General features: G+C 38.7%; 2 protein-coding genes across 2 annotated transcripts in view; one reads left to right on the forward strand and one right to left on the reverse strand.

Moving 5' to 3' along the window:
- Nucleotides 1–23,538, reverse strand: part of LOC145688316 (mitochondrial carnitine/acylcarnitine carrier protein-like) — a 109,232-nt gene that overhangs the window by 8,867 nt on the left and 76,827 nt on the right. The gene's annotated exons all lie outside the window — the stretch shown is intronic.
- The window catches only part of LOC145688315 (uncharacterized), a 37,768-nt gene continuing 35,651 nt past the window's right edge, over nt 21,422–23,538 (forward strand). Inside the window, exon 1 of the mRNA XM_081762355.1 lies at nt 21,422–21,576. Coding sequence (XP_081618481.1) covers nt 21,469–21,576 — 108 coding nt within the window. The 5' untranslated portion in view covers nt 21,422–21,468. The remainder of the gene's footprint in view (nt 21,577–23,538) is intronic.

Genomic DNA, 23,538 nt, shown 5'->3' on the forward strand with positions numbered 1-23,538 from the left:
CTTAGGTGAACAGTGATACTTTCGAACCCGTTTAAATTCAAATTCAACCCCGTAACTTGGGGAAAGGGAAGGAAGAGATATTTAAAATGATCGAAAATGACCGATATTAGTACTGATTCCACATTTTTGGGGGTCGCTAAGGTGAACGGTGACACTTCCGATGCAATGGCCCGCAAATGGGGAGGGTATATATATATATATATATATATATATATATATATATATATATATATATATATATATATATATATATATATATATATATATATATATATATATGTGTGTGTGTGTGTGTGTGTGTGTGTGTGTGTATGTATGTATATAAAATAAATGGTCAAAAATGACTGATATTGGTGTTGGATCTATGGTTCTTGTAGTCATCGAGAAGAACAGTAACACTAATTGAATTACGGAAAAACTAGTTATGTCTGCAGTATTAGAACACGAATCACACTTAATTTACAACTAAGAGAAAAGATTATTACTAGCGACATCACAACGTTCCCAAACATTAACAAAAACTGTGAAAACATGTTTGCTGCAATTATAAATAAAAAACTAATGCCAATAAAATACATGAGATACAAAGATGGGCATTTACATTATTTATTTCAGTCCAGCGAAGCGGGTAATATATGCTAGTATACATTAAATAAGTGTATTTTGAAATCAAAGACAATTGAAAATGAAATGGAATCTTTTGAGTTTTACTTCCCACGGTTATGCCGGCTAGGCTAAAGGAGACGGTGATGATGAGAAATAAATGAAATGGTGGAATAATGAAAGTGGGAGGAAACGGAAGAACACCGAGGAAACACATGCACACGGTGTTTTTCCACCACAAAGTTCACTTGGCGGGATCAGGGTTTGAATCCGGGACCCCAGGCACAAGAGGTGAACAAAGACAATTACAGTTTGTGCAACATAAAACATTGCAAGCTATATGGTTGAAGTAAATGCCTTTGGTGCGGAAATATACGGGTTGAATTTGCTGTGGAACTCATGTATTTCAAATTCCACGTCAAGCTTTGCTCCATGTCTCTTACAATCTGAGGCTCAAAAGTGATCTCCAGTGTAAATAATTATCTTAGTTTCGCACTAGGACACTGGTTTAAATGCTGTAATTTTAAGATGCTTATTAGCAAATCGCTAGGTATATTCTTTATTATTTTTTTTCCTTCTACCTGCGAAAATACATTCTCAGTCCCAGGAAACACTAAATGCATCCATGCTGTCTCACATCTCTATAATCACAGATGCATTCAGTCTGATAATGGGTATTGACCATCAAGCTATAGCAAGGACTTGTGTTATTATTCTCTTTATATCTTACACTTAGTAGGATGAATCGGATACTAATTTTTTTATAATTTTCTTGCAGGTGGTCTCTGAAATCTTTGAATATACCATGAAAACAAAGGGAATCAATATTTGAACAAATCCGTTTTAACTAGTAAACCTTACAATGTAGAATATAAATGGCGCAGATTTATTCACAAGCTTTTCAACATAAGACATAAACAACAACTAACATGATCGCTTCCTGCATTTCTGGAGAGTTAGGGTTACTAAAATTCGTGAAATAAAAAAAAAAGTAGGACATCTGACAAAAATATTTATCCACAATATATGAACAAGAATAAATAGTCAGGACCTGTGGCAACTATAATTCAATTGACACAACTTGTCCCTTGTGACAGTTGCTTTCCTCTGTTTTCTCCTTCCTGCATGTGGTCATAACAATCAGCCAAGAAATACTGTTTCTATGATAACAGCACGTTCGGCCAATTATAGTGGCTCATTTCTCTTGCTCTGCAGTGGTAAATATTCCACCCTCTCCGCATGTTGCCAGTTTGAATATAAACAAATGCACATTGTTTTAGACGAATGTCAACTTGAGTAGTGGACCTGGTGGTTATTGAAAGCATTCCTTTTAGTTCATTTTTGTGTCATTTAGCATTCTACATTTAGTAAATGTTAATATGGAACAAGAAACAATTCACTTGTTTCACTCGTGTAGTTTCAATATTCGACGCAAAAGCTGGCAACGCAGCACTGAGCACCACGTGCGCACAGTGAGCTGTCACAAGGGACAAGTATAGTAAGACACAGATAACGTGATGTATGAACTCCAATTTCAGTGGTGGCGCTAGGATCAACTATTTTCCCTGGCTGGCGAACGATGATTTCTGACAGCTCAGGTCGCGAGGACAACTGAGGAGTGCAGTGTTACCATGTGCTTCTCGCGCAAGGGGAGAATCGTCTGCTTTCTTGTTGAAAGTGAGAGGGGGTTAGTGAAAGTTTGGCAATGTGCGGAGGTTACCATGGAGACGCGACAGGTTCTGAGCCTAAGGTTGGTTGATCTGCTGTCTTCTGCTCGCTCGCCGTGCCTTGTGCAAAGCTGTCAGAAATCATCGTTCACCGGCCAAGGTATAGGCGGTCAGAACACTTTCTGCTTTCTGTTTGGCAAGTCGCTGTTGCCACGTTCTTACCTTACCCTTCTTCCCCGTCCCTCCCCTCTTTGTTTTACTTAAACGTCAAAAAGTAGAAGGACGAAAGAAAGAGTGTTTTTACTCAGGATCATTTACTATTGTGTTGGTAGTGGATACAAAATTTGTTTATTTTGTAAAACTATTTTCAGACCAGCGCATGTCTGTTAGTATCTAGCTTCCGTGTAGGTATTTGTATGAGTTCTTTACTCTTTTTATATACCGGCACGTTTAGGTACGCATTTTGCTGTTCCGTTATTATAATTGATTTAATTTCTCTTGTACTTCGTTAAAACAAAGACGACGGAAGATAAAAGCCTACAAAAGACTTAATGATGCAATAGACTAGGCTTCCTCAACACGGCCCTCTTCTATCACACTTTCTTGATTGCGACCCCTACAATTAATTTCCTGTTTATAAGTTATTATTATTATTATTATTATTATTATTATTATTATTGCTGTTCATCGCTTACAGTTGAGAGTTCTATTTGTATTTTTCTTGTACTTAAATCTGCAGATTTTAACGAGTTTCATACTCTTTTATTCCAATTGTTTTTAAAACGATTCTCCTAATTCTTCAATATGCTTTTTTTTTGTATTTGGAAACAAGTGTACAAATAAAAATTATCAAAAGTATTTCAAAATATTTTTAAAAAAATATTTTTCTGCTACTAGACCCTAATTACATTTATCATTTGCATCTTCCTTCTCACCCTCATATAGGGCCGCGGTAGTTCAGTGGTAAGCCTGTGGCAATACCTGAGTGGTCTCGGGGGTAGAGACCTGCACGGGCCGAATTTATCGGCCCGAGCCCAATCCAGTCTGAAAGTATCTAGGCCCGGCCAAGCCCGGGCCCGAACAGTTTTATTATTATTATTATTATTCTAGAGACGAGTTCTAGAAAACGTCGTGCTACATGCGAAAACACGGAAACAATGAAGTGTAATTTCTGAAGGAAATAGTCAGTTTTCACATCTCGATAGGCGATAGCGTCACTTGGCAACGATTTTAACCGCCAAGGAAAAAGGAGCCTAAGATTTTGAACGACACGCATGCTTGGTTAGAAAAGATGAGAGAGGGAGCAAGTATTCTCAATTGCCTTCAGCCCTGTAATTTAAAAAAGATTCCACAAGTAATTCTTTATATTTGTAAAAAATTTTTGAAAGTCTCGAATTCATAGTATATAGCGTAGGTTAGGCCGTATTTTGTAGTATATTTATATTTCAAATGAAAGGGTTGATTTCAAAATAGTGGTAGTAATTTCCAGCAGTCTCCATGGGGAGGAAGCACGGTACAAGGAATAGCGGAAATATGGCCAAGCCTAGTAGAGGGTGTCTTGGTTGAAAAGCATACAAAACTTAACAAAATTTTATTGAAATTCAGTGAAATACACATTGACAGCTCTTCATTTCTTAAAGTGTGTAAATATGTATATAGTTGATTTTAATAATTTGTTATAAGTAACCTGCTTCTTAATTTATGATTAAACAGCAAAAATTGTAAAAATTACCAAAGAAAAGCAAACTGTCAAGCAGGTGAGAACCTTTGGTATACTCACACCAGCAGGCAGCACTGAGTGGAACAAGGAAGATACGTGCTGGGCGAAAATTATGAAGAGTATGTGTAGTGTTTTATATTAATTTCAGTGTTTTATTAGAAAGTTGTGTATCATACTATATACCGTTAGAAAGCTCAAACTTGTGGGAAGACAGTGAAAGTGTCGAATTTTAAATCAAATCCCACATAAGAGTGCGGCTAATTAAAAAAATAGTGAATGTTATAAGTAGGTCACGCAGGGCAAGGACCTGTGGTTGCAAACCCCCTCTCACCACATCTTCTCCGCCATAAGAATTGACCGAGCTTTGAGGCGAGCCCAAGAATTTCAAGCAACAAGGGTGCGTCTTAAATACAACGACTGGGAAGGAGGGAGGAGATTTGACTCTTAGACGTGAAGTAGTGTACTTCGGGTTGCTGTTTCAACGAGTTGTGCCAGTGGAAATAGCCATTATGCACTGCGTATATATAACAGCTAGGTTAGATACATTAACGTTATTTGATTATATTTTTTATGTCACTGTTGGTGACCAGAAGGTCAAGACTTTTCCACACGACATAATCACATAAAGTATTAATGCAACAACAGCATTTTCTTCTTTGTGAACTACAAAGTAACTACGATTACGAAAAAAATTACAGAACGTTGCAATTAAGTGTTCAGCCCCTAGGACATTTACGTCTGTACACCAGTTCGCCTACGAAGATAGTGTCACCTTCCTTTGTATTATAAAGGGGATCAAGTTAGCTAGCCGTAATATAGCCACTTAACGCAGGCTGGATCGCGATAATTAGGAAAGCTCGCGATCTCTTGAAAACAGCACAAATTAAGATGTCCGCCGTAGTATGAAGTGTGGGAACGCAAACACATTCCCAAATCCAGAGTCTCTTGCTGCAAGAAAAACTTGTTAGCGCAGTAAGACGACTGAAGTACGTAGTGCATTCGAGATCTTCGAGACATCTGACTACAATCAACAGGCAGCCGCCTCGTCAAACGAAAAAGGCGAGACCTCCGTGGGAGCTACAGAATATGGAATCATCGCAGGAACGGTAAGGACCAAACCTAGGACCAGGAACCGATTTGTTGGAAGTTCAAAATTTTAACATGCACGAACATTTTCGCAAGAAAGAATAAAAGGCCTAACCAAGTAAAATTTTTGAAAATTTAAAATATTTTTTTATCTGTAAAGAATCAAGTCTATCACATTCTTTCGTGTGTGAGTGCATTAAAGTTCATTTATCCCAATGGAATTGCTGTCACGTTTTTCTCCGGGAGGTCCTCTGAGGTATGTAATAACATTTTCAGCATCATGTTTTCTTTCAAGCTGTCTGGAGTTGCAACGAATTATCACACCATGATAACCGCTAACAAACGTGTTGGTGTGTGTGATAATATTGGTTAAAACTAGAAGTTAAAACACATAGCCCCTGAAATCTAGAGTTTCTCTTCACATTTTCGAAATTATAGTAAATTCATTTTGTTCAGTTAATCGCTTTATCAGTTTTGCTCTACCCAATTTTTTTAATTAATTAATCTGCATAATTAATTTGCACATTTAAATTATTTTATTTTGCATATGCTTTCCTATGTAAATTATTTTGACATTCAGCCATCTGTAACTCTTCTCCCCCTAGAACTAGCTGCACACCCCTTTTTTACAAAACGTGGCGCCCAGCGTGGGGCTACGTACACTTCAGGCACAAAATTTTGCATAAAATATTAGACTCTGAAAAGTACTCAGGATAGAACGTCATTCTTTTCAAAGTTTTACTTTTTCATGACAGTTGTTTGTTTTGTTGGATCTGAGTAGTAACAGTTGAGGGTACGTTTAAAATTTAATTAGTTTCAGAGTTCTTTTATTTTTTCTTATTTAGAAATTTGTTCAATGAAGCATCAACTGACAAAAAATATCACTCACAACAATTATGCCATTTTGAAATAAGCATGTGCGTATGTTATTTATATCTTGTTTCGCGTTTATTCAAGAAAATTTTGTGTTTGTTTGTTCTGTTGCTCTGTGTATATGTTTTATCCCTATATTTGGATTTTGAAGAGGGATTAAAATTTAATTTGAGTAATTAGAGTTATTAGAGTCATTAGAATATTAGATGGTTTTGACGCGAAGTCAGATTAGAAAAATGGAAGAATTTCGGGAAGATAACTTTAACCAATTAGTAGAGTTAGAAAACGAGTTGGAGAATCACACGCTAGATCACGGAATTGTTGGCAGGGATGCTGTTATTCAGGACATTGTAGCTTCAGGAAGAAATGTATTAGAAAATGACACAGGAGACGTAACACCGAATGAAACTACGAGCGAATGTGTTACGACAGCGGCTCCGGGACCCTCGACTCAAGTCACCGTTACCGCGATGGATCCCGGTCTCACCTCGTTGTTCTCGATGTTGAGAGATAATTCTAGCAAACGCGAGTCAGGAAAGAAAACAGGAACAGACGAGCCAGAGGTTACTGGAACGGTTAGCGACTGCAGACCGTGAGATCACTGTTAATATTAGGGAGGAGCTCAGCAACAGTATTCAGGAGCTCAACGCGAGACTAGAAGCTACTGCAGAAAATTTGAATGAAATGACCGTGACTTGTCAAGAGTTAAAGAACTCGATTCGGGACACCGATGAGCGAAAATGAAATCTTTGAGTTTTACGTCCCACGGTTATGCCGGTTAGGCTAAAGGAGACGGTGATTATGAGAAATGAATGAAATGGTGGAATGAAGAAAGTGGGAGGAAACGGGAGAACCCCGAGAAAACCCACGCACACGGTGTTTGTCCACCACAAAGTTCACTTGGCGGGAGCAGGGTTTGAACACCGATGAGCGAGTTCGACAGCTCGAAGTCCATTCTGCAAACAAGATGAAGTGAACGAAGTGATAGGATGTGACTTAGCTAAGGTAGACCGGGAAGTGGATCACTTACGTAACAACGTAGAGAGTAGTTGACAACCTTACGGAAGTGACGACACAGGTCGAAGGTGTCAAAGACAGTGTATGAGAACTAGTAACTCGGCTGGATGGGGTAGAAGGTACAGTAGGTCAACAAAACAACCTTCGACATGCGGCAATCAACTGGAGGGAGCAGTTGATTCGAGAAAGACAGGAAGTAGGGCAGGAACATCAGCTCGAAGAAGTGCGGAGCGAATGTCGTGAAGGTATTCACGAAATACAGGAAAGCATAAACCACGTATGTTCTAAGCTCGAACGAGAGCTCGAATCATTGAGAGAGACCGTAAGAGATAGGACGAGTTATGTTAACGTTTCTGCATCCGTCTCAAATACAAGAGCTGTCTCTCCTGTAGTTGGCCCTAGTTATGCGAGACAGGCCTCTGAGTTTTCGAGACGAGACGAGAATGCAGAGCAGTTGTCCCTCCAGTCACAGAATGTACCACAGCCGTGTCAGTTAGCCTCAGCGTTAGATTTCCTACACCGTGACCTCACTTTACCCACTTTCAACGGCACAGAGAATGAGGTTCAGGCTCGCAATTTCCTGATAGAGCTATTTTGAGCTTTCGGGTGTGTCTGTGGACAGAAAGCTTGCGTTCAACACACGCTGCTTGAAGGGAATATCAAGACAGTAGTTCAAGGTTACGTCGGCGAAATGTAGGACCTATCAGGATTTCGTTGAACAATTCCGGGCTACCTATCTAAGCAAAGAGAAGTTGGTAAACCTGCGTGCATCGATCCTGACAGCGAGATTTAAGACATAGGGAGCAAGAAACCTACGCAATATTTGCTAGAGCTATTACACACGAACAGCATCCTAGACCCACCACTGCCACAACAGGTTCTGCTACGCGTTTTACCGAGACAAGTACCATTCTCCATTTACAGATGCATTGTCTCATCAAAACCCGCACGATAGAAGAACTACTAAGCATTGTTGGAGAACTCCAGGCTACATACCAGCCACAGAATAACAATGCCAAAGTAGAAAGGGAATAAATATGTTGTCGCTCGAAGAAGAAGAGCAGACACCTCCTAATCAGAATAGTAGGTCGTATAACCCTCTCGCTTTCGTAAAAGGGCGCATCAGGATCGTGCTCCTTACAATCAGAGGGGTAGGGGAGGCAACAGTAACAGCAACAACAATAACAACAATGATAGACGGGGAAATGCAGAGAATTGACAACAGAGCGATGGAAACTGGGAGGCGCGAGACAACACGGGGTCGCGTGGCTCGAACGGAGGTGGTAAGCGTGGTCAGAGAGGCAGGAGAAATGTAGGTAGCAACAGCGAGAATAACAGTAATTCACCTGAAATAAACGAATTGAACAGAGGGCAGGTCAGATGACGAGACAGCAGCTATCTCGTAACCGATCGAGACCTAATAGCCCAAGCAATTCTAGAAACTGAGGTTTTCTCGCATGTTTGCAGGAGGGTGTTAAGAAAGAGAATTTACTGAATATTCTGTCGGAGCCTGCAAATATATATCCTGGGAGCGTGTGTAATATAGAGAATGAAAATTGTTAAAATCATGAGGAAGATTGCGAGACAAATTTGAAGGAAATTGAGGAAAATAGAGAAATCCGTAGCTGTAGTGAATGTTAAGAAATTATTGAGAAACAACATTTTTCTATTGGAGAAAACACCGTCGTTCGTTAGAAAGAACTTTGTTTGCTTTTAAGAAATGGAAAATAAATTAGATAAAGAAAAAAATGACGAGACGAACGCGATTTTTCTAGACCTTTTAGATTCTAGTGCTGATAAGATGCCCACGAATATTATTTCCTTACCGGAAGTGCAGGTAGTTTTGTTTGGGAAGAAAATTTTGGCATTACTTGACAGCGAAGCGACCGTCAGTGCGTTGAGCTTGGAGTTGTGGGAACAAGTAAGACATCGTGAGCCCCATCGGATTTGTAAAGTCCACTAACATTAGTTAGTTCAGCATTTGGGATATCTGTCGCCTCCATCCTTGGTCATGCGATGCTTGAGATGGAAATACAGGGAAAATCATTTTATATTGTAGGAATCATCGTGAAAGGGCTTAATAGAGATCTAATTATAGGACCGCCGTTCCTTGCGGAGAGTAGGGCCGTCCTTAGTTACAACCAGGGCGTATTGCAGTTAAATCATCCCTATAAAATAGAGGTAGCTTTTCGGGACATAAAGATCGAAGAAAATGATCTGATCATTAAAAAAATTTCCTGGGAGTTCGAGGAAGAAATAGTTGAAATGAATAGTGAGAGTCCCAAAATCAGTAGTATGTGCGTGTCGAATAGATGATCCAATACGAATGTTCAGCTAAGATTGTTGAATGCAGAAGAATGTCGTGATAGCCGACTACACTGCGCACCAGGTTGAATGATGGAAAATTCCCACCCACCGCTGAACTGGCGAATGTTGTATACTCGCGTCATGACTGGGAAAAATTTCGAACCCAGGCTACACCAGGAGAAATTAGAGAGCATGTCGAAAAGTACACCGACTTGGGTAAGGATGAGAAAAGACAGCTGTTTGAAGTCCTCAAGAAACAGAGAAATCTTTGACGAAAAGCCCGGATGTATTCAAGACTATGAGCACAGTATCGAGGTCATAGATGACAGACTCCTAAAGGCGAGAATGTACCCATATGCTGTGAAACAAAATACAGGTGACCAACGCCATCAACAGATGGTTAGCTTGGGGATAGTGAACAAGTTCCCAAACTCCTACACGAGTCCGCTGGTCGTGAGTACGAAGAACTCCAGGAAAGGAGAGGATGTGGCTGTAAGTGCTACTGTACAACAGAGGACAGTCTCGAGTTTCTCTTATTTGTGCGAAGAAAGCTAAAACTATAAGATGATTTTACACACGTAGGCTCAGGATATTCAAAGATACACTTTCAACCCGCCACCAGTCAAGAACGTATACAGTCTGGGAGATCCGGTTACCAAGAAATTTAAAAGGAAAACGAATGGTTTCCATTTAAAGAAGTGCCACGTGCGAGACACCAAAACAGCAGGACGCCGTGGTTGTTGACGGAAAGAAAAAAAGGAAGAAAACAGAGAAAAGAAAGTAACCTTCCTCTCGCTCGTACCTCACAGCAGGTAGACGAGAATATAGTAAAAGGTCAGTAAGCAACTATTGTTGCGTGTATTTGTATATATATAGAGAGAGAGAGGGAGAGAGAGAGAGAGAGTTTGTGTATATGTTCTTTTCTCATTAGTGTTATTAACCCATTTAATCCCAAATTGTTTTTGTTTCAGAATTTCTTAGTTCCTTCTACACTTATTGATTCTGACCTCATTTAATATATTTTGAGCATTTTAGTAGTAGCAGATGGACTCGTAGCAGGTCCTTATTGTAAAAGACGAAATAAATCCAAAACAAATAATCCACAGACAAAAACTGATAAAAATAAATTGTTCCCATTTGGGAACAGTGCGATTAAAAGGGTTAAATATAAATGTAAGATGTTACAATATACAATGTATAATGAAATATCATTGCATATTCTTTAAAGGGGGATATTTCTATGGTGCATACAAAGTTTATATTTATATATTTTGCATATCAACTTTTTGCTCATTTGCATATAGGGAAATGATATTTGTGTATCAATATTTTAATTATATATATTTAATAAAGAGTTAGTTGTGGAAGCATTATCCTATATTTAGGCAGTTTGATGTATGTGTAATTTTTGTTTAGATTTTGTAATTGGGGAAGGCTTTAAATATGTCATTGTTTGATTAATCAAATATCTCAGCAGCGACACAAAGAGATTGAATATTAGAATGTTACTGTATTTATTAAGTATTATAATGAATCATATTGGAACGTATAGAGCTTCATATTCTCTCAGAAAGCCACAGCGTAGGAACTAAGTTTTGAAAAGAAAAGTTTTAAAGACAGAGTCTTTGTTTTCTAAGGCAGCTGTACTCTTGTACTGGAACATATGCAGCAGAGTTGCTATCCGTAATGAGAAACTTATAGGTACTTGTTTCTGCATCCTGTATACAGAGGTAACGTAGAGGAATATAGCTAATAACATTACTACAGGAGGATTCAATAGTAGAGTCGTCGTGTCACAAATAGCTATTGTTGGAAAAGTTCTAGAAAACGTCGTAGCTACATGCGAAAACACAGAAAACAATGAAATTTGACTTCTGAAGGAAATGGCCAGTTTTCACATCTCGATAGGCGATAGTGTCACTTGGCAACGATTTTAACCACCAAGGAAAACAAGCCTAAAATTGTGAACGACATGAATGCTTGGTTAGAAAAGATGAGAGAGGGAGCAAGTATTCTCAAGTGCCTTCAGCCCTGTAATTTAAAAAAGCTTCCACAAGTAATTCTTTATATTTGTAAAAATTTTCTTGAAATTCTCGAATTCGTAGTATATAGCGTAGGTTAGGCCGTATTTTGTAGTACATTTATATTTCAAATGAAAGGGTTGATTTCAAAATAGTGGTAGTAATCTCCAGCAGTCTCCATGGGGAGGAAGCACGGTACAAGGAATAGCGGAAATATGGCCAAGCCTAGTAGAGGGTGTCTTGGTTGAAAAGCAGACAAAACTTAACAAAATTTTATTGAAATTCAGTGAAATACACATTGACAGCTCTTCATCTCTTAAAGTGTGTAAATATGTATATAGTTGATTTTAATAATTTGTTATAAGTAACCTGCTTCTTAATTTATGATTAAACAGCAAAAATTGTAAAAATTACCAAAGAAAAGCAAACTGTCAAGCAGGTGGGAACCTTTGGTATACTCACACCAGGAGGCAGCACTGAGTGGAACAGGGAAGTTACGTGCTGGATGAAAATTTTGAAGAGTATGTGTAGTGTTTTATATTAATTTCAGTGTTTTATTAGAAAGTTGTGTATCATACTATATACCGTTAGAAAGCTCAAACTTGTGGGAAGACAGTGGAAGTGCCGAATTTTAAATCAAATCCCACATAAGAGTGCGGCTAATTAAAAAAATAGTGATTGTTATAAGTAGGTCACGCAGGGCAAGGACCTGTGGTTGCAAACCCCCTCTCACCACATCTTCCCCGCCATAAGAATTGACCGAGCTTTGAGGCGAGCCCAAGAATTTCAAGCAACAAGGGTGCGTCTTAAATACAACGACTGGGAAGGAGGGAGGAGATTTGACTCTTAGACGTGAAGTGGTATACTTCGAGTTGCTGTTTCAACGAGTTGTGCCAGTGGAAATAGCCATTATGCACTGTGTGTATATAACAGCTACGGTTAGATACATTAACGTTATTTGATTATATTTTTTATGTCACTGTTGGTGACCAGAAGGTCAAGACTTTTCCACACGACATAATCACATAAAGTATTAGTGCAACAACAGCATTTTCTTCTTTGTGACCTACAAAGTAACTACGATTACGAAAAAAATTACAGAACGTTGCAATTAAGTGTTCAGCCCCTAGGACATTTACGTCTGTACACCAGTTCGCCTACGAAGATAGTGTCACCTTCCTTTGTATTATAAAGGGGATCAAGTTAGCTAGCCGTAATATAGCCACTTAACGCAGGCTGGATCGCGATAATTAGGAAAGCTCGCGATCTCTTGAAAACAGCACAAATTAAGATATCCGCCGTAGTATGAAGTGTTTGAACGCAAACACATTCCCAAATCCAGAGTCTCTTGCTGCAAGAAAAACTTGTTAGCGCAGTAAGACGACTGAAGTACGTAGTGCATTCGAGATCTTCGAGACATCTGACTACAATCAACAGGCAGCCGCCTCGTCAAACGAAAAAGGCGAGACCTCCGTGGGAGCTACAGAATATGGAATCATCGCAGGAACGGTAAGGACCAAACCTAGGACCAGGAACCGATTTGTTGGAAGTTCAAAATTTTAACATGCACGAACATTTTCGCAAGAAAGAATAAAAGGCCTAACCAAGTAAAATTTTTGAAAATTTAAAATATTTTTTTTATCTGTAAAGAATCAAGTCTATCACATTCTTTCGTGTGTGAGTGCATTAAAGTTCATTTATCCCAATGGAATTGCTGTCACGTTTTTCTCCGGGAGGTCCTCTGAGGTATGTAATAACATTTTCAGTATCATGTTTTCTTTCCAGCTGTCTGGAGTTGCAACGAATCATCACACCATGATAACCGCTAACAAACGTGTTGGTGTGTGTGATAATATTGGTTAAAACTAGAAGTTAAAACACACAGCCCCTGAAATCTAGATTTTCTCTTCACATTTTCGAAATTATAGTAAATTCATTTTGTTCAGTTAATCGCTTTATCAGTTTTGCTCTACCCAATTTGTTTAATTAATTAATCTTATTTGAATAATATTTAAATTAGTCAATCATTTTGCATATGTTTTCGTATGTAAATTATTTTGGCCTTCAGCCATCTGTAACTCTTCTCCCCTGGAGCTAGCTGTACACCCTTTTTTTACAACGTGAGCATCCATATGTCTAGTGGGGCTCGAGCAAGGCATCATGAGGACCGAGGCGTATCGCACACTGCTGGCAGACTACGTACACCCCTTCATGACGACCATGTTTCAAAACGGTAGTGGCATTTTTCGAAAAGATAATCCACCATATCACAAGGCCAAGATTGTGATGGATGTGGTTCGAGGAACACAGGAGCAAGTTCTAACTCGCCGGATCTGAACCCAATTGAACACAGATGTAAGGTGATTGAACGTGACGTCAGAGCGCATCGCCCCTCTCCACAGTATTTACGGTAATTAGGTGACCTGTGTGTACCAACCAACTCTCTCTAGTGACCTTTCAAGGGTCGTTGCGTCCATGCCAAGACGCGTCGCCATTGTTATGCGTACCAAAGGTGGACACACTGACAATAAGGTAGGTAGTCATGATATTCTGGCTGATGTGTGCGTATATTTTAACTCGTATATTTTGTCTAGACTCGAATTTCGAGATGTCTCGTTTCGAATTCGAGTCGAGTCGAGACAAACATATTTTCGAGTCGAGTCACCATTTGAGACATTTTCTCGAAACGAGTCGAGACAGGCTTAAATCTCGACTCGACTCGACTCGTGCGCATCCCTACTATACTCTTGGGGTGGGTTATTTTCGGGCGATTTTGTTCATACTTCATAAATAAATGATTTATTAATTATCTGTCAATATGGCATTACTTATTTGTCATGAAAGATCCACAAAGGGTAGTTTACTCTTGAGGATTTTTTGGTCAATTTTCTCGAAAAATGTATTAGTCAATTTTATTCTAATTTCTTAAATGTTTCATTAATAACCTCACAATAAATGGCAAGTCATTTCTCACGAAAGAATCAACAAAGGGTAGTTTACCCGGTGAGGTTCAATTCCTGTTCGAATAATTTGCAAAAACGACTCAAACGATTTTCTTTATCTGTATTATAAAATTGACAGTGACTACGTTTGTAACTATCTCTTGAACCACCCGACCGATCTCGATCCAATTTTCAATTTACATGAAGTTCGGGATTGGGAGTGTTTTTGTCTATTTACTTTGACGCTAGAACTTACGAGGGAGATGTGGGGAGATATAAAAAATAAATAAAACTCATTAACTCTTGAACCAAACGACCCATCTCGATAAAATTTTCAACACAGATAAGGTTAGGCCTGGGATGTTTTTTATCATTTCACTTTGATGGGGCAACGCAGGGAAGGAGGATATATTCAAAAATCAATATATATAAAAATGGAAGTGACTATGTTTGTGAATTAGTAACTCCTGAATCGCCCACCCTATCAAATTTTTAACATAGATGATGTTCCGGCCTGGGATAGGTTTCATCATTTCACTTTAAAAGCGCAACGTAGGGTAGAAAGACGAAGGAGAGACACATAAAAATAGGAAATTCAAAGTGACTGTTTTTGTGGTTTCATCACTCTTAACCACCAGACCGATCTTGATCAAGTTTTCAACATAGATGAGGATCGGACCTGTTACGGTTTTTTTTATCATATCACTTAGACGGTGCAACTTAAGGGGAGATATTTAAAAATGATGGATATTAATGTCGAAATATATATGATCGAAAATGACCAATATATCAGTGTCGAATCCATAGCTCTCGGTGTTGCTGAAATCAACAGTGACAATATTATATATATATATATATATATATATATATATATATATTAGGGTGGTCCTTACTTTTTGATTTCCTAATTTCTTTGGACTCACCCCCTAAAATGGTTCCATATGGGACTAAATTAAGGAAGGAGAAAAATTAACTTCATTGAATAATATTAAATGGTGCCCCAAGCGACTTAAAATTTTGAATCCGATTACAGTACATAATATATGGGAAAAATCTGGAATAAAATCTTGTAATTTAGAAACGGCTTAAGGGAACGCAAAAATACCCTGGATAATGGAACTAGAGGAAGAAACACACCTAATGTTGTATAGTATTGTCACAGCGGCCATCTTGAAGTCCGCCATCTTGGATTCAGATCAAAATTTTCAAATAGGAAGAGGGTCATGTGACATATCGTTTTGAGATAGCGTTTCACCAGAAACAAAAATCTATTTTAAAGATAGCTTTAGTCGTCTAAGAATTATTACCTGTGAAAATATTTCTCTTTTTCACAAGTAATAACTCTTACACAACTAAATGTAAAGACATGAGTTTGGCTCGAAAAGAACAAGAGGGATATGCGCGGCTTCATTAGAATGAGGAACGCAAAAGAAAAATGCACTTCTGAAAATGATTTGTATGAATTTTACACCAAAATACACGGAGGTAAACATTTCAAGAAATGAAGAGGAAAACCCAGTTGAGTATGTAAGATAAAATGTAAATATGTGTCTGTGTGCGCCCGGGCCCTGCAAGAGATGTAAAAGGGGAAAAACTAATTTTAAAACTCCAAGACATTTTGCTGCTCTTGATCGATACAAGTCCACTGATAGAACGAGAATACATATTCTGACAGCGACGGCAGAAACATTAGGCCATAATGTAAAGGAACTAGTAATAAATATGCATTGATGCTGAGAGAAAATCCGTAGCGAAGTTGCATAAGACCACAAAAACAATTTCGGAGTGCATCAAGAGCGTTAGTTGTGCAATGAGACGAATTTGACTGGTAGAGAAACTATCGACGGGTTATCAATATTTATTTACAGGAGATGCTCATGAGAGGCTGATTGGTGTTCTCAGTTTGTCATCATGAAGAGGAAAACGAACATATTTCTACTACAGTTCATTAGCTTGAAGAATGGAACTTGGTAAAGTTCGTGCAGGCATTTTGTTGTCACACTATTCCCTGCAATATGTGTCATGTGAACGGTACTTTCATTCTGCTAAGCAGATGCTCCAAAATGATCTTCTATACCTTCCTTGTAGACACTAAATTTATGAATTGGTTTTAAAATGTGTATTTGACAAGTGTTGTGTTTCGTTTGCATCTGGACCGGACGTTCCCCTATTTAAGCATTTTCAGAACGATTGGTCTAAAATAGATTGTACTAACTTTATTCCAGATTTGATGATGATAATGACGTAAGGAACAACATTTCAGATGTAAGAAATTAAGTATTGATTTTGCTATCAAACTTGTAGAAGCAGGACACCGCAGAGAAGATTACAGTAAATTTTTAGGACTGACATTCTTGGATGGCATACCTCCTCGAAGTTTTCTTTCGTTTGCCTGGAGCAATTCACCATGCAAGGTAGATGGGAAAAGCAATATACTGTTTAAAAATATTTTTCTTTCGCCAACATTTTCGTTTAACGAAGCAAATAGAAACGGGTCTTCGGAACGCATGAATTTTTCTGATACGACTATATGTCCAAGCTTGATTTAAATGTGATCAAGTATCCCATTCACCATTACAAGACCTGCAAATTTGAAAGCTTTGTACAGTTATAGGCAAATAGATAATGAATTTCTGAAGTGTCTCTTTCTAAATTTTCTCGGCATCTCTGGCACTTGAAGGAGGAATACGTAGCATTGGAGTTTTTTGATGATGAAGTTAACAGTGGAAAAACAAAAATTGGTTGAAAGAATTAAAACTGTAACCGTGAGACCGTGAAGCAGCAAAGAGGCTTGACGCAAGGATAATATCATAAAAATTCTTGCGGAAAGAGAAATCAGTGATTTTGATATAACAAACAATTTTTTCTCGTGAGATTTAAAATACCCAAAGGGTTTCTTGAGTGTGATCCGATTTCATGGTCAGATAACAATGACTATCTTCAAGGAAAGACAATAGTTAAATTCATCTCCGTAATAAACGATGCAGCAGAAAGGGGAGTGAAACTAACAGAAGATTACAACATCGTTTTTACGAAAAATGAGTACCAGAAAAAGTTTATTTTGCACATAGTGAATTCTCATAGATAATCTTTTCCTAGATGTGATAAAAGTGAACTGTGTAGTATATAAGATTGAAAACATATTGAAAACTTACTCCAAAGCTACAGTACTACATAAATAAGGGATATTTCAATTTCTTCCATGTTATATTTCTTCTTTTTCCTCATAATGGACTATGAATCATCTTGATGGAAAAACTTATTGGTACTTCATGGGGAAACAAAGATTTAACTTTCTCTAGTAGTTTGTTTCCAGTTTATGTAAAATACTTCCAAAATTCTTACAAATCTGTGGTCCATAACTACAATAATATAACATTAGATCGAAGCATTTCATTTTTCACACGTAATAACTCTTACAAGATTGTTGGTATCTTGAAAATAATACGAGATTTGTGCTTCTGGGAAAACACCACTTCAAAATGATATGTAACATGACTCTCTTTCTATTTGAAAATTTTGACCTGAATTCAAGATGGCGGACTTCAAGATGGCCGCCAATGTAATGCTTACAAAATTAGGTTGGTCATTTCCTCTAGTTCCATTATCTAAGATATCTTTTCATTCCCTTAAGCCGTTTGTAAATTACAAGAGTTTATTCCAGCTTTTCCCCATATACTATGTATTGTAAACGCATTCAAAATTTTAGGTCGTTTGGGGCACCATTTAAAATTATTCAATGGATCCAATTTTTCTCCTAGCTTAATTTTGTCCCTAATGGAACCATTTTAGGGGGTGAGTCCAAGGGAATTCCTAAATTTATTTTTGCCCATATAAATAAGGACCACCCTAATATATATATATATATATATATATATATATATATATATATATATATAATGACTGATATTAGTGTCGAGTTCATACTTTTCGGAGTCCCTGAGATGAACAGTGACATTTCTGATGCCATTTAAACCCAAATTCAGCCCCGTAACTTGTAGGGATGCGCACGAGTCGAGTCGAGATTTAAGCCTGTCTCGACTCGAAAATGTTTGTTTCGACTCGACAGTTTCTGTCTCGACTTGACTCGAATTCCAGACAAGACGTCTCGAAATTCGAGTTAAGACAAAATATACGAGTTAAAATATACGCACACATCAGCCAGAACATTATGATTGCCTATTTAATTGTCAGTATGTCCACCTTTAGCACGGATAACAACGGCGACACGTCTTGGCATGGACGCAATGATCCTTGGTAGGTCGCTGAAGAGAGTTCGAACCACATGTGCACACATAGGTCACCTAATTCCCGTAAATTTCTGGGAGAGAGACGATGCACTCTGACGCCAAGTTTAATCACATCCCAGATGTGTTCAATTGGGTTCAGATCCGACGAGGTGGGGGGGCATCATATCACTTGGAACTCGCCTCTGTGTTCCTCGGACCACTCCATCGCATTCTCGACCTTGTGACATGGTGTGTTATCTTGTCGAAAAATGCCACTAACGTTGGGAAACATGGTCGTCATGAAGGGGTGTATATAGTCTGCAAGCAGTGTGCGAAACGCATCGGCTGTCATGGTGCCTTGCTCTAGCTCCACTAGACACATGGATGCTCGTGCGAATGTTCCCAAGAGCATAATTAAGCTGCCGCCAGTTTGTCTCCGTCCCGCAGCACAGGTGTGAAGGAGCTGTTCCCTTGGAGCACGACGGATTCGCACCCTCCCATCGTCATGATGAAGGTGGTATCAGGATTCATCTGATAATGCATCATCAGATAATGACAATGGTCACGTGTTCATTTCAGTCGCAGTTGCCGATGTCGTGGTGTTAACATTCGCACATGGATGGGCCGTCAGCTGCGGAGGCCCATCGTTAGGAGTGTTCGGTACACTGTGTGTTCAGACACAGTTGTACTTTTCCCAGCATTAAAGTCTGATGTCAGTTCCGCCACAGTTCGCTGCCTATCCTGTTTTACCAGTCCTACGACGTCCGACATCTGTAATGAGGTTGGAGGCGAGTCACCCCTCGACGTTTACGTCGTTTCCACTTGGTTTCGCCACTTGTTGAAGACACTACAGCACTCCTCGAACACCCGACAAGTCCTGCAGTTTCCGAAATTCTCGTGCCGAGTGTCTCTGAATGAATACTTTCTACATAATAATATTAAAATTTCAGAAAGGTTTTCGAGACATTTGAGTCGAGTCGAGGTTTTTACGAGCTGTCTCGACTCGACTCGAAAATTCGAGTCGAGAAATACGTTTGTCTGGACTCATCTCGAATTTTACAAAGTGTGTATCGACTCGAATTCGAGTCGAGTCAAGATCCGAGACATCTCTCGACTCGCGCGCATCCCTAGTAACTTAGTGGAGATGCATAAAATGATCAAAGTGACCAATATTAGTGTCGAATCTGTAGTTTTCGGGTTGCTGAGATGAACAGTAACACTTCCGAACCTGTTTAAATCCAAATTCAGCGCCGCAAGTTGGGGAAGGGCGAGATACATAATAAAGATTAAAAATGCTCAATATTAGTATCGAATCCATAGTTTTCGGAGACGCTGAGATAAACAGTGACACTTCCGATTCGGTTTACATCAAAATTCAGCCCCACAACTTGGGGGGAGGCGAAGATACATAAGAATGATCGAAAATGACCAATATCAATGTCGAATTAATAGTTTTCGGGGTCGCTGGGATGAACAGTGACGTTTCCGATCCAGTTTATATCCAAATTCAGCCCCGCAACTTGGGGGAGGAGAAGGGAGAGAGATATAAAAATAATCGAAAATGACCAGTATCAGAGTCGAATCCATCGTTTTCGGGCTCGCTGAGATCAATAGTGATACTTTCGATAGTGTGTTCCGCAACATGGGTAAGTGGGGAAATTTATCGAAAATGGCCGATATCGAGACTAACAATGACCTTTCCGATGCCGTTTAAATTCAAATTCAGCGACGGAACATGGAGAGGAGGGGGGGGGGGAGAAATATAAAAATGATCGACGATATCAGAGAGCGGTTTAGTAACAGTAAAAAGTGAATGAGTAACGGAACATATTACTATTTTCTCTTAATTTAACCCAGCGAAGCGGGTAATTGATGCTAGTATTTGATAAATATTTCATTAATAAGCTACAATGTTATGTAACTTATTTCTTACAAAAATATTCATAAGGAATAGTTTACTTTGGAAATAAGTATTCTTCGATCGAAGTTTCCTTTGAAAATGCCTCATAATTTTGTTCGTATTTCAGTAATAATGTTTTACTTATAACTGCAGCATAACGTAATTTAGTTTAAGAAACTGGAGCAAGAAAGTTTAGTGCGGTAGTCCGCATCTTTTATATATTCTTTATATTTTTGAAGCTGGGAAGATATATCACAGTGTTACATGTTACAAAGCACGGAATGTTGTAGAAGATTGTGGTTCTATTTAATACGGATTAACAAGTCGAGGCCCAATTTAGATAGGTTTGATCTATCCCGGATCAAAATCTCGTTTTGTGTCAGATCAAGTACTCTTTAATATGTTTTTTCTTCTTTAAAGTGTACCCAAGTTGTATCCAAGAGGTACCTAGCCGTCAGACGCCTTCCCTCAAAATTTTGAAATTTACAATGGAATTTAAATGATTTTCAAGTCTAATAAGTGTTTTTGTAACTTTCTTCTTTTAAAAGACAATTTTTGTTTGTTTGTTTCTTCTGACACGGACTCCCATAGTGTTACAAGACAAGAAATAAGGCTGTCTCGTCTCGATTCTTGGAAAGCTTTTTATCGTCTCGTCTCATTTTGTAAATTTTTTCCCTGATTTTTTCCCCTTAATTTCATCTGGAAGTTATTAGAATCCAAAACAAAATATAATTAGCCACAGAAAGCTCCACAATTATTGCAATACGATAAAATTTTATAGGATAACGCAAACTCTCACATTAAGATATTTTCTTGTTTTATAAACTTTACTAAATTATGGTTGTGACAGATTTGTGTATAAAGCAGATGAGAAAGAGAAGTAAAACTTCGTTGTCCAGTTCACTGAAATCTTATATTGGTGAAATTATTTATACGATTAACTTCACGCCTGATGAAATCTCAGTATCTAAGAAAGAGTGAAAGTGAGAAGGAAGAGGGAAGAGAAGCGAGATACAAGTTGCGAGGGAGTCAATCGCTGAAAGGAAGTACGAGAAAAGATAAAGCTCAGAGAGTATCAGCTTCTTCCGTCGCTCGTTAACCGTATGCAGCATCGCCACAGTGCGAAAGGAGTGCGGACTTCAGCTATGGCTCGACCAAAGTCAACCAAGTGGAAACTGACGTTTGTGTTCCAGTTTTTATTCCTCAGCGTGGTAAGTACGATAACAATCACATACACGTGTTACTATTATGTCATTACAATGACCAAATATGCAACAGTAAAACATGCAAAACAAATACACAGTGTTCTGATTTCTGGAGAGCTGCATGTTGTTATGCACTACGACAAGCAATGAGAGTTTCCTCGTAGCTACACGGTTAGCACACGCGCCTTTGGCACGGAGAGACATTAGTTCGTTTCCTGGAAAGCTCATTTGGTTCCGATTCCACATTAACTGCAAGTTCAGGTCTCATATGATTCGATGCTGGAAGCAGATATTAAACTCCAACGACAAGGACTGACGCTTTTTATTGCTTTCAAAAGTTGATTTTCTGTACGACTAAAAATGAAATGAAATCTTTGAGTTTTACGTTCCACGATTATGCCGGTTAGGCTAAAGGAGACGGTAATGATAACAAACGAATGAAATGGTGGAATGAAGAAAGTAGAAGGAAAAGAAAGAAACCCCAAAAAACCCAAGCACACGGTGTTTCTCCATCACAAAGTGCACTTGGCGCGAACTGAGATCGAACCAAGGACCCCATGCACCAGAGGTACACTTCTGCATGACTAGTTTATTGTACTGGACTTTTATCACAATTATAACGCACAATGTATTCAAAACTATTTTTAAGGGCAACCATTTTGTAACACCCATACCAGCTCAGATCATAAACGGAAAATATTTAAAATGTGCCGGTAATAATGAAACACAACCATAAAAACTTTAATTTACCGACGTAAAACATTAATTTGCCGAGGTAAATACTTTTAAATATTTTGGAACCCGCAAAATCTCACGACTAGAACGCTTGGTCTCGGTGCATGTGGTATTAGATCCAAACTCTGCCCGATTTCAGTTTAACGTCCCACGTTTATGCCCGGTAGGCTAAGGAAGACGCATGATTAAGGCAAGTGAGTGATGATGGAATGAAATATGGGAGGAAATGGGAATACTCCGAGAAAATCCACGGACAAGATGATGTCTACTACAAATTTACTTGGCAGGGGATCGAACCAGGGACCCCATGTACTACAGGTAAGCGCTCTACCACTGAGCCACCGTGTCCCCCTTAGCTCTGCCCGAAGTACAACGTATCGGATACAAGGCCAAGAAATGATTTGGATTCCAACAGTAGGTCTCGTCATCAGATATGCATAAGACAAGAAAGAAAACCAATCAACTAGTGAAATATTGCCATATTTCCTGTAGTATTTATTCTCAATTTAAAAACATTATTAAATTCGCATACCTATTTAATGAATATTACTTCCGGACTTGGAAGAAACGATATTATCTGTCATAAATACGTACTTTTATTCTTCAAAATCCGTGATCGGGATTTAACAGTCCTTATCGCAAACATGCGCAGATCTCAGGATTAACGCAGAGGAATTATTACAAGTAGGAGCATTTTTCTAAGTGTCCAAAATTGTGTTACAATGGAATATTTTTGTAGGATACCAGAAAAGGGAGTCCCCGTGCGCATGCCTATGGACTAATCTTCTGTCTCTAAAGGGAATCGAATCGTCATAGTACAGAACACATACGTGTTAAACATACGGCTAGTCGAGTCCAGTTTCACTTAACGAGGAAATCGGAACTTAGTCGTAAAGGTAGTAGGAAAATTTTTACCAACTTTCGGAGGAAGCCCTCGATCTCTACTCTGTTGAATTTACATAGCGTGTGGGGCTTATTTTAAGCACAGGCGCCGCGGTTTTTCATGGGTAGAGCGTTCACCCCTGGTTCGATCCCAACTGGCGCCAAGTAGGCTTTGTGATAGCAAACTCCTGTGCGTGGGTTTTCTCGGGATTCTCCCGCTTCCTCCACTTTCTTCATACCACCATTTCATTCACTTTTCATCGTCACCATCTCCTTTAGCCTGCACAGCATAATCGTGGGATGTAAAATTTAACGAATGAAAGACTTTTGTTGTAAGCACAAAGTCTTTTT

This window comes from Thermobia domestica, chromosome 6 (genome assembly GCF_964235325.1).
Source record: "Thermobia domestica chromosome 6, izTheDome1.hap1.1, whole genome shotgun sequence".
NCBI lineage: Eukaryota > Metazoa > Arthropoda > Insecta > Zygentoma > Lepismatidae > Thermobia > Thermobia domestica.